Source organism: Pinus tabuliformis, chromosome 3_2, assembly GCF_031772625.1.
Source record: "Pinus tabuliformis cultivar Carrire ecotype Pingquan chromosome 3_2, CPIR1, whole genome shotgun sequence".
In the NCBI taxonomy this organism is placed as follows: domain Eukaryota; kingdom Viridiplantae; phylum Streptophyta; class Pinopsida; order Pinales; family Pinaceae; genus Pinus; species Pinus tabuliformis.
This window is the reverse complement of record NC_142302.1, coordinates 1,117,023,230-1,117,035,632: the sequence shown is the minus strand read 5'-3', so window position 1 is coordinate 1,117,035,632 and position 12,403 is coordinate 1,117,023,230. Positions and strand designations below refer to the sequence as shown.

The 12,403-nt window shown below is 36.8% G+C and overlaps 1 protein-coding gene across 2 annotated transcripts in view; it reads left to right on the top strand.

Moving 5' to 3' along the window:
- Positions 1-759: 759 nt before the first annotated feature.
- The window catches only part of LOC149184582 (phosphatidate cytidylyltransferase 1-like), a 177,796-nt gene continuing 166,152 nt past the window's right edge, over positions 760-12,403 (top strand). Inside the window, exons 1-4 of one of the 2 annotated variants that reach the window (XM_089417620.1) lie at positions 760-1,239; positions 1,475-1,641; positions 3,927-4,180; positions 4,440-4,591. In XM_089417620.1, the coding sequence (XP_089273746.1) occupies positions 1,561-1,641; positions 3,927-4,180; positions 4,440-4,591 (487 nt within the window). In that variant the 5' untranslated portion in view covers positions 760-1,239; positions 1,475-1,560. The remainder of the gene's footprint in view (positions 1,240-1,474; positions 1,642-3,926; positions 4,181-4,439; positions 4,592-12,403) is intronic. The other variant, XM_089417619.1, reaches the window with a different exon arrangement.

The window sequence follows — 12,403 nt, the reverse complement described above, 5'->3', positions numbered from 1 at the left end:
AGCATTTATTGTGAAGCTTCACAGAAAAAGGGCCGAATACATCAAGCAGATGAAGAAGCAATCTGTCCCATAGGCTATCTTTAGCCTTATGGACGTTAAAATAATTTCGTTCTTTCTTTCTTTCCCTTACTAATCACCAACAAATATAACATGGTTTATAAAAACTAACTAACTATTTTTTTAATAAATCAGTGAATATAAAATACTCCCATACTATAACTTTATATATTATATATATATATAAAACTAACAAATACTTTTCAGTGGAGTTGTCTTTAGTGTGATTTTTTGGACTTTTTGGGCCAAAAAATTTGAGGTGAAATCTTGATTTGTGTTATTTAAACTGGTTTTTTTGATTGTATATATGGATTCAGCAAATGCTAAGAAACCCCTAGGACATTTAGATTGTGCAGCAATTACCCATCGAACTTGTGATTTCAATAATTTTATGCTAAATTTTAAAACAATTAAACTTAAAAAACCCACCAAAATAATTTCAAAAAATTACACTACAACAACTCGCTTTTGAATATTTATAAATAACATTCTTTATAAACCCGTCGGCATAAAAGAAATTCAAATATTGTTTATACATATGATAGTGGTTGTAGTTAAACTATTTTTAAAAGTCTCAAATAAAAAGCATATTTAATTTATAATTTCTATAATATTAAAAACAGCCATAAGAGGTACCCTAAATTTAAGTTCACACTGCACATCACTTGCATGTCATCACTTTGTCTTTTGAGTGGGTAGAGCTGGTCCTAAAAGTCTTTTGACACCGCGATTCATTTCTGTCCTCAAGTTTTGAATAATACTAGTTAAGAAGAGCGATTAATGCCAGATGAGCATGCACGTGTTAACAAGAAGAATGAAGGCAGAGGCACAGCATATTCACAGAATCACATAGTCCCCAGGCAATCAGAGTAATCGAGGGAAAATCGGCGTTATTATTGATAATTCTTAGCACAGCAGTGTAAAGTTTCTGCCCTTTGAAGAATATATCGAAGAATGAATGAATGAGGAAGCACATGGGCGCATCAGGTTTAACAGGTGGTTATTAAGAAAACTATTGAAGAAGCGTTACAGCCCTATTGGGCTTTTGGGCACATCCGAAACAGGCTCTGAAGGCGGTTTTAACACATGGGAATGCTGTCACGACATGGCAAACATAGACTCAAATGGTTTTGTGCTCAACACAGGTGTTAAACTTTTATCGAAGGCATCGGATTCTACAAGGTACTTTCCGGTACAATCGAATAGGTGTTTTTACACTAAACATTGCAAGGAATAAGGAATGTCAGATAACTTGTATGTGGGTGCATTGGATTATCCTTTATTAATGTAAATAACAATGGGTTTTATTCCAGGCAAAACCCCACATGAAGTTTGTGTTGTTATTCTGCTGCATTTTTTAACTGGAAATTCAGTGCTCAGATCCTTAAGTTGTGTATTTTTGTATTGGATTTTGAAGGTGCGTTTTAGGAAAGGATTAAAATTTCGGAGAAGCTGGATTGAACAGAAGAGGGAAGGGAGGTCACATATTATTTTTCAGCGAGAATGCAAAGGGATAAGGATGGGGGGGTTCCTCCCGTGTCATCTCCATCATCTCGTGCTCGCTATAGAAAGCGCTCAAACGAGGTCAGTTCTTGGTTTTTACTGTTATTGTCTCTGTTTTCTTATTAGTTTAATTGTTATAAACTGTTTTCTGCATCTCAGCCACTTCCCAACCATGTGCTCAAATGGAAAATTAAGGCACCTACATATCAAACTTTTGCCATCCATGCCCCCATAAAAAATAAGGGCCTCACAAATAAGTTGGACCCTGTATATAAAGAGATAAGGGAATCGGGGGAGCTTTGGATTCCAGTGTAATTGAGGGTGTGGTGCTGTAAAAGTAATCATTTCTGTATATTTTCTTAAATGTTACAAGTTATTTTATGCACCTCAACTGCGTCCTGCCCATGTGCCCAAATGAAAAATAAGGTTGCTCATATCTCAAACATTTCCCTTGCACGCTTCTCACGAAAAGTAATGACAGTCACTAATAAGTTTACAATATATTAATAAGGAGATAAGGATCATACGGAGATTTGGCTTCTATTAGAGTTGAGGGCATGTTTCTGATACCGTTATTCAGTATTTTGATGAGCTCAGGGCACGAACTGGACTCCATGCTTACTAGGTTATCAGGTGTCTATGTTTTAATCTTGGATTGGGAAGCCCACAGTGGTTGCATATGAATTTTCTTCGGTGTGGTTTGCTCGTTTACTATCTCACTTATTGGTATATACTAGGGAGTCTACAGTCTGCTGCCATTCTTGGGGTGCAATATATTGTCACCATGTAGTAGGGAAATCTCTCCTCAATGTTTATGCTCCTCAAGGAGAGTGACGTCAAATATACCTTCTCTTGGATATGTTGAAAATTGGACAGGATAAGAATCAGACCGAGGAACTGCCCCTGGCCAGCAGGCTGTTTTACCACTGAGCTACATGCCCTTTGACAGACACCCTTGCCGGTTCTATTAAAGTGTGGATCCTAGTTACCAGAAACGGGAAACGGGCAAGGAATGAGTCAAAGTTCATAAGGTGTCACATACAAGAAACATATACACTGTACTTACCTATAGTCATACATAGACCTAAAAAATATAGAAAGATACAACAAAAAAATAGACTCAGGTGCTAACAGCACATGCAAACCATAATGAGAACCATATTGAATAGTAACTAACCTTTTGAATGCTAAAGTTGAATAGTAATCACATGACCAATATTCTGAATCTTTGAATAGTAAAACATATCAACCGTAATTAAATAGAGCATTGAAACACAAAATCAAAGTACCATTCATTTATGATATTGATTAAACTACTATGAACTGTAGTAATATATATGTATGAGAGGAAGAGTGATGATACGTTAGTGCATTCACTCATCTTGACTAGCAAGCCATCAACACCTGCGCCTTTTCTTGGTTTTGCTTGGATGAAATTGTTCCTTGTCTGTGAACTGGACGTCCACATGATTTATTATCAGTAAATGTTGACTTTTTAACATTTTATGAAGACATGGAATCACTTTAAAATATTTATGTACAGGCAGTGGACGTCCTACTGCTCTCCCATCTACATCTTGACCCATAAACATGCCACACACACAACTCCTAGCCTTCTTCTTTATTGCACAACCAATTATATAACATCAGATTGGGAAAACTGGGCAGGATTTTATGTTGTTACCATGATCTGCTGATATATGCTACATAGCGATACTACACATTGTTATGGTTAAGTATCCCATCTAGGTTTCTGTAGATCCTTGATAGTTCCTGTTCCTTGAGAAATAATTTCTGCCCCCCAGAAATGGAAAAGGCAATAGAAAATGGTGTTTTCTGTGTTGTTCCTGCTTCTGAGCTGTTTTGGCACATGAAAGGGCCTTCCGTTCTTTTTTCTGGTACAGAGGTGTGGATTGCTATTTCCAATAGTTTGTGCCTGCTAATGCATGTGTGTGCATAGGTGAAATGATTTCATGGGATTGAAGTAATGGCCTACCGGTTTCCAATTGTCACATATTAGTTTCGTTTATAGGAAAAAGCAAAGAATGACAGAGCAAACACTGTGGTAAAATATGGTCTATGCAGATGGAGAAAAAGAAAGATAGGTCTCAGTTATGACATGTGAGACTGATGTAATGTGGGAAGGTCATATGCAGCACTAAATTGTTTGGATGGGAGCTGGAAATAACATTCGAACATTCAAAGAATAGTTTTCGAAAGCATTTCAGATATAACTTTTCATTTAATTATAATTTTGTCAAATTTGAGGATCATTGTAAATCTTTGACAGTTATCCGTGGAAAATAGTAGTACTGAAAAATGATTAGAGAGCTTATCCTTCTCACTGTATAAAATGAACATGGCAGGCTTCACAGGAGACACCTAAAACAAATGGAGGCCATCTACTGGTGGATGATCGTAACAAGTACAAATCTATGCGAACTCGTGTCTGGTCTTCAGTATGGATGATTGGTGGATTTATATTTATTATTTATATGGGTCATCTATACATTTGGGCAATGATCGTTGTTATTCAGATTTATATGGCAAGGGAACTTTTTAATTTGCTTAGAAGAACTCACGAGGAGAAAGAATTGCCAGGTTTCCGACTACTGAACTGGTAAGCCATTTGCTTCCTGTTGGGTCTAAATTGTCTCAAATTATTTTCCTGGAAACCTTCCCCTTTGTAATTTCATATGGATAACTTGAAAAGGTATATATATTTACCCCATATAGGAGATTTGGAGCATTTTACTAATGTTAGACAACCTGTGACAGTGGCTAACACTTTTCATGCCTTAATTTGATAATCTTTGGACAAGGATTTCTGAGGATTATTTGTGAAGTTCTAACCAAAACACTTGGCATGTTATTTTCAGGCATTTTTTTTTCACAGCAATGGTCTATGTTTACGGACGATTTATGAGTAGACAACTTGTCAACACTGTATCTTCGGATAAAGTGCTTTACCAGCCTATCAGTAACCTTATCAAGTATCATATGCTTATATGCTATTGCTTGTATATAACAGGTAATTTTGCTGCTACTTTGATTTTTTTTTCAATATTATTTATGGGATAAAATGGAAGTTTGATAATGTTTGAAGTTGATCATTGGGTTTTTATTTTAATGCAATAACATAGGAGTATGTATGTGATTATTTGATTAGTATTTCAGTGGATTAAACTGTCCCCGCTTTGTGTTTTCTATTATCTATTCCTCAATCTGTCTCTCTCTCTCAAACGAGTTTGTGAATTTGATTTTTCTTAAAATCTGCGTTGCAAAAAACATATGCAAGCCCATCAGCATTTGGAAGTACTCTAGCTTTCTTGAGGAAGAAGCTGTATTACACATATATAATTTGGGAATTGCGCACCCTTGTAGTGAACCTGTGCCCAGTAGCATTCTTGTAATTATGTTTAAAATGTTTTATGCTCAAGGTGCCAAAACCTATCTTTACTCAGTTGTTAACTGGCAGCAAGGACAACCATAACTAGCTGCTATCCATGCATGAGGGCTGACTCATTACCATTATTCAAGGACAACCATGCACCTGAAATAACCTGATGGTGATCTGTAAAGGGGGCAAACTTTCACTCCTATGAGATGCCTTTGGGTCTTGGGCTGTTAACCTGTTTCCTTATGTCCAAGGAAGACAAGCTCCTAGTTAATCAGAAGCAGTTTGAGGTCTTACTCCAGGACCAAAAAGGCTGCTTCAGCCCTCTATAATATCCCCAAGATACCCAATGAGTATCACTCGTGTTCTATCATTTCTGAGGCTAGGCGGAGGTCATTTGATAACAAGTATACACCTTGACTTAGCTACATATATGATGCTAGGATATCATACCTTGTTGCAATTTTACTTCGTGCCTAGGAGGTAATTATACTTACAATGTTGTCTGTGGATGAAGTTTTCAATCTTATTTGTGTTAAACCATTTAACACCTGTGTGGTACTACAAATTTTTCTTTAATATATTTAAAAAAAATATAAACTAGTAAATTTATATTATAGAGAGCTGTAGCTAAGCTGAACAGTGGGGTAGTACAAAAAGATAGTTTCCATGGAATAAAACTGACAATGCAGGGTTATAGTGTATGTGAGAAACAAAAATTTCTAGATCATACTTTGCTGTAGCTTCCAAAAAAACTTCTGGTAGTGTATAATCTGAAAAAGACTTCTAATGTAAGTATTGATGTAGATAACATAAAAGCTAATGAAAGACATGTTTTCTAATGGTTTAATCTTGTCCAATATTTATCGGATGGGATTCCTGGTTGCTCAGGTCCATGTCCTCCATCACTCGATGTACCGTGTCTTCTTCCTTAAGGTCTTCCCGAGTTGAGTTGACTGACATTCTGTAATTAGAGGCAGCTGAATGTGAGCCTTTACTGGGATTGCAGACCGTGTTCCTCTGCACAGAGCACTATGCTTCAAACACTTGGATCTGTCTTTTCTGTTGAACCAGAGTATCTATGACCTAGGCATCCTGAGAAATACATTGAACTTCATTCTTATGAACTTTAGTGGTTACTGAGAAAATTGAAGTTCTGTTGTTATTATTAAATTCCTCATGTTTGTGGAGTCTTCTGCAAAATTCTAGGGCTTCCATATAGTCCATCTTCAGAAGCTGTTGTCCTCGAAGAAGGAATTATAAAGAACCCAAAGATCCGAGAGAGCAACCCTTACATTCCCTTGAGACTGTCATGGCAGACCCGCTCGAACTATCAGCTCATAAGGCTTATAGCAGGTGTGGTAGAACATGGTGGATGAGGAACAAACAAAGCGACCAAACAACCCAGAAGGGACCCGAGGTCAGAAACACCTAAAACTAGAGCAAAGCTCCAGAGCAGAGCACCGAAAGTGCAGTCCTTAACAGGGCACCACAAAACCACTGAAACCCTCGCCACTGAATAGAAACTCCAAAATACAGGCCAGAAACAATGAGAAATTCTTACGCAAAAGGCAAGCAGCAACCAGGTCACCAAGCTGACCACCAACAAGCTTTGTCACCAAAACCACCTGTAAACTGAGCCATTATCCCACCCGAGTCTTGAGATAACACATTGAAGGATTCAAATTGCCGGCTGAGAGTTATGGCTAGCATGTGTTGATTTCTCTAGTGCAATAGATACAAACACCAATTTCTGAAAACCAGGTCACCAAGCTGACCACCAACAAGCTTTGTCACCAAAACCACCTGTAAACTGAGCCATTATCCCACCCGAGTCTTGAGATAACACGTTGAAGGATTCAAATTGCCGGCTGAGAGTTATGGCTAGCATGTGTTGATTTCTCTAGTGCAATAGATACAAACACCAATTTCTGAAATACTGATAATTACTTCTGATGATATAGATATTCTTTTAGCACTTTCAATTTATCATTAAGCAATTACACTTCAAAAATTCAACCATAAATGTACAAGGACAGTAGAGATCACAATGCACAAAGAGAACACAAGATTTACCTTGGGAAAACCCACTTGGGGAAAAAACCCAACAACCTTTTCCTTAGAGAAATTCTTCAGTTCAACAAGAGATGCACCTAATGCTGCTAGTCAATATGATGGTCAAACTGACCTACAATGCTATGGTCAAACCTTGTCAAACAGCCCTCTTGTCAAGTCAATCTTCTGCCCAACAAACTTGGCCCTAGGCCTCCCAGAAGTTCGACCTGCTGCCCAAAATATGCCTAGAAAGTCACATGTGAAGTCAAAGAGAGAGAGAGAAATGCTAGAGATGAATTTGTCCTTCTTCGTCCTTCTTCTTCTTCTTTGCTTGGATGCCCAGAATATATCTTGTTGTGTGAGAGATCGAATGGTGTCTTGTGGAAGAGGTCAAGTGCCTTATATATATTGTTCTGCCTGTCCAAATGGGTGTTTCTTCACCGGGGCTGACTTGACTTGAAGGAGGGCTGACTTGATAAGTTTGGAGCCAAAAATTCAAAATTCAAAATTTTTTCTTTTGAAACTGACATAAGAACACGCCTTACATTAATCTTTCAAGGGCTAATAAAATAAAATGACATGAAGAACATGTCCTATATTTTCATTATATATTTCAAGGGCTAAAATATAAATTATGATGACCGACCATAGCTACAAAATTCAACATGTGCAAAACTGGTGGAAAAGTGATGCCCTTTGCACTGTCCCCCTGATTGATATCATATGATGTCGAAAATGCCTCGACATGTGTTGGTTATTAAGTTTGTGATGTGCCTTCATGTTTGATAAAACACAAATGAACTTAGGGCATGGCTTGAACAATATATACCCCCATTTTCCCTAGGGATCCCTTCATTTAAATTTGTTGCTTCATTTGCAAGACCATCTGCTTGATGATTGAGGGTTCTGAGGACTTGGTAGGAGGTGACCTCCTGAAATTGGTAAATATCCTTTTGAATCCTCACTATGAGTGATGCTAGCTTGCCATCAAAGATAGTCTTCTTAGAATTTACTAGGCTGATAATTATACTTGAATAATCAATGATGATTAAAGTCCTTACTATGTCTACATTTACAAATATCAAACCTTGAAGAAAGGCATATGCATTTACTTGATTATTTGTGGATGCCCCTAAACCCCACGCCTAAGTCAATTCTTGTTTTTCCTTGGGAACAAGGATAGCCTCGTGCTTTTGCCAAATCTTTTTTTAATATATTCAATATTAGCAAAAATTGTTTGATAGATTGAAAGTACCCAATTTTTAGTACTTTACTCTTTTTTTGTTACTTGAGCAAATTATTTCATCAATTATATTGTGGCGTAGGTTAGGAAATTCTGGGTGGGTTTCGAGATTAAAAAAAACCTTTTATTAGATAATTATTGATTATCTTTTTATGATCCAAGCCCTCCCTTTCAAAGATAAAAGAGTTATTTGAACAATAAAAGTGCTTCCTTTCCATTATTTAAAAGTAGTTTGGTTTTTCCCAAAATGGAATATAAGGGCATGACGAAAACCAAAAAAGCTTTGGTACATGATCTAAACCATGTATATTATGTATACAATCCAAAAGGATTAACTCCTGCTTGTGAATTATGAAGAATGTCTAAGTTATATGACTGAAGTGTAATGATGTGGACCAAGCATGGAAGTATATAGAAGAATTAAAGATGAGAAAAGGGAGATGTTAGGGATGAATTTGGTTGAAAAATTGATGGAGAATCGAGATTATTGTGGAGATAGTTATGCATATTGTTGAACCAATCATCTATTTATGACATAACTATTATGGTCACCTATTCTTATATAAAGGAACTAATTGTATAATAGAAACACAATGGGATGGTTTAATTTAATAGAATTCCCCCCTTCGGGGATTTCTTGAGCATATACTCTTGGTGTCTTTTGCTTCGTAATTTTTTTAATGTGAAGGAACCAATTGTACAATGAAAACACACATGGGATGGTTTAATTTAATAGAATTCCCCCCTTCAGGGATTTCTTGAGTTTATACTCTTGGTGTCCTTTGTTTTGTAATTGTTTTTATGTATTTGTTATTGGTTATTAAAGCCAATAATTGATATTAGAGCCAATGTGGCCCTAAGGTACTCTTGGTGTCTTTTGTTTCGTAATTTTTTTAATGTAAAGGAACCAATTGTACAATAAAAACACACATGGGATGGTTTAATTTAATAGAATTCCCCCCTTCAGGGATTTCTTGAGCTTAAACTCTTGGTGTCCTTTGTTTCGTAATTGTTTTTATGTATTTGTTGTTGGTTATTAAAGCAAATAATTGATATTAGAGCCAATGTGGCCCTAAGGTGAGAGGCTTGCGTGAGGAGTTCTTGTCCATAAAACTCCTCTGCAATGAGGCAATTTTGGGTGTGGTAGTCATTTGTTGTTAATGTAAGAGAGTGTTGTTGTGATCCAACACATTATCCATTGCTAAAAAGATGTGTGATCAAATGGGTGTGGGAAGCCCTGCATTCGCATTGAGTACTGCATCCTTGCTGATTGACATTCCCTTCAATTTTTTTATTTTTATTTTTTGGAAAATTGTAGCTAAACTCAGCAGCAATATGGCTAGAGAATTGTAATTGTTAGTTTTTTGTAGCTTGGGCAAGCACTTCAACACAAGCCTAAGTGTCTAGGCACGCAGAAGCCACCCAAGTCTCCTTAGACCCTTGCTCTAGTGTGAGCAAGTTGCATTTGTAACTTAGCCTAAGTCTAACTTAGGAAAAACACATAATTATTATGTTGGCTATTGAGCTAAAGTAAACTTCGGAAAAGTGAATTAATTACTTTAGTGATTATGTTTTAATCTCAACCCTTTATCTAATGTGAGGCGAGATCTAATCTCGATCGTCAATCACTTTGGAGATTAGGTTTAGGGATTTATCTCAATGTAAAGTTATAAAAGCAAGGTTAAGGAGAGGGAGAAGGCACTACACAAAAACACGATTGAGAGAGGCATCTCAGTGAGGAGTATGACACTCTAAGTGTGCTAGGTCTGAGGAAGGGAGAAGCAAGGAGATCCAGATCAACCAAGGAAGGCTTGATCAACTGGATCAGATCCAGTTTTGCACATGTATTTCCTTAGCTGGGCCATTATCCCAAGTCAGGAGCCCAAGTGGTTTATGAATCAATTTAATGATAAACTGATTTGATTGGGCAAAATCTGTTATGTCATTTATTTTGTGAGATTGATTCTGTTTTGCTTCGGTCAATTAATGTTGGGAACCTAGTTGTGCAATGCATTCAATAGATCTATAATCTAATAGGTTAATGGTTTGCTAGGTGCTAGGTTCGCAAGAAAACTAACACTTGTTCATTCATTCTCGTCTTGTCAGGGACTCAAACTCAAAACCTTGTATCTCGTTCCTGTTGTTGCTTAGATTGTACCGGCACGGTGTGACAACAACTCAGGTTGGGGGCTGTCACTCTGATCCCCGAGCTCTCCATTCTAGTTGTCTCTCAACAACAAGTTATGGAGGGTAGTCCTTATGGAAAATGGATAGTGAGACTTATTGGCAACCAACAAGTCCGGGAGACACGATTAAATGGCCTAGCCACTTGGTTGATTGTAGCAAGTTTAAGGATTAAATTAATTTTTTTTATGAGACCAGTGCCTTAAGGAGTCAACTACTTGCTTTAGATCAATTACATACCAGGTGACCGGATGAACAACCACTGCTTAAATGTTTCGTTATCTCTAGATCAATTACATACCAGGTGACCGGATGAACAACCACTGCTTATATGCTTCGCTATCCTATATGAGATGCAAGATCTAAAATCTAGGTGAAATGCAAGATCTTAGTTAATTTTAATTAAATTCCTAGCGAAGTAAATCCCTTAATCCCTATTTGTTTTGAGGCTAGTCTCAAGAGTAGGTTGCAAAGAGAAGTCAAGGTGAAGCAAGCAAAGGCTTGGTTAACGATACCTCTCTTTGAAATCTAACGTACCCGATGCATGTGGCTCTGCAGAGATTGTGGCTCTAACGACTACAAGGTCACTGTTTTAACCACTAGAGAGGGTCTATCCTTCTCAAGCTATAAGATGAAGATTGGCCCTATCTTTCTATTAACCAAGCTTAAGCTTGGAGGTAATTTTATTAATGCACAACTAAGTCTAGAATGAGATGCAAGATAGATGAATGCTCTCGAGTTAAGATTGTTTATGTTAAGTACTTAATTATGATTTAGCTTTAGTTATTACACAAAGTACTTAATGAATGAGGGACAATCTTATACACAAGATGAAGTGCTAAATATCACAAGTGCCAACAAGATACAAGAGATAGCCAAGATACAATTGATCAATTATTAGATAATCACAAGGTAGATGCTCTTAAGAAAGATCACCAATATGCCAAAGATCCACTATAGGTCTTAACCATGAAACAAGAGTGGCAAGAAGAGAGATTTATAACACTTATCAAAATATGTTATTCAGTTGCTCAAGATGATTAATGTTCTTTACACAATTAAGAGCTTTCCAAACTATGTCAACAAGATAGTGCCAAAAATACAATTAGATTACCACAATGCCAACAAGAGATGCTAATATCCGATAACCAATTTAAGCAATAGAAACCATTCCACAAGAGATAAGATTAATGTGCTAATGTGAGTGAACTCATTAAGTGCAAAATTGGAACTTTGAAACTTATGCAACTCACAAGAGACAACAATTTGTCTGTGCTCTTATCAACAATTATCAAATCACTTAATATAAACTATGTTCCTTTCCATGATGAGCAATTGTTAGGTCCCTATATTACTAGTGTAACCCCTTATTGTTATTAGTACAACCCCCTTATTATATTGTTGTGCCCATGTAGTCCCCATATTGTTATTATTGTGCCCCATAGAAGCCCACTATTGTTATTATTGTCCCCTTACATTATTATTGTTATGTCGACTCTGATTATATTATGACCCGTTAGACTCCTATATATAGAAAGGAGGTCTTGTCATTTGTATCATCGAAGAATTGTTCATTTGTGTAATGTAAAGGAGGTTGCCCCCTCGAAGAGGCTTATTTCTAAGACATTGATCTATCTTTTCTATCTTTCTGTGAGTTGGTTTAATAACATTTGGTATCAGAGCTTTGGATTCTAGGGTTTCGCTGCTCCAAATAGGTCATCATGGAATTTTCGCTATAACTTTTTTCTGCGCCGTTTCAGACGCTAAAAAGAAACCCATTTGGGTTGAAATCGTTCTGAAGCTCGGGTCTGAATTTCAGAGCTTTTCGCGCTATATTTGTGGAGATATGATCTAAGGAAGTTGGCCTTTTTGCAAACTCCCGAATTACATTCCAAACAAGTGACCTGGGGAAAATCGTCATAACTTTTGTTTTGAGCATCAGATTGAAATTTCGTAAGAAGTTA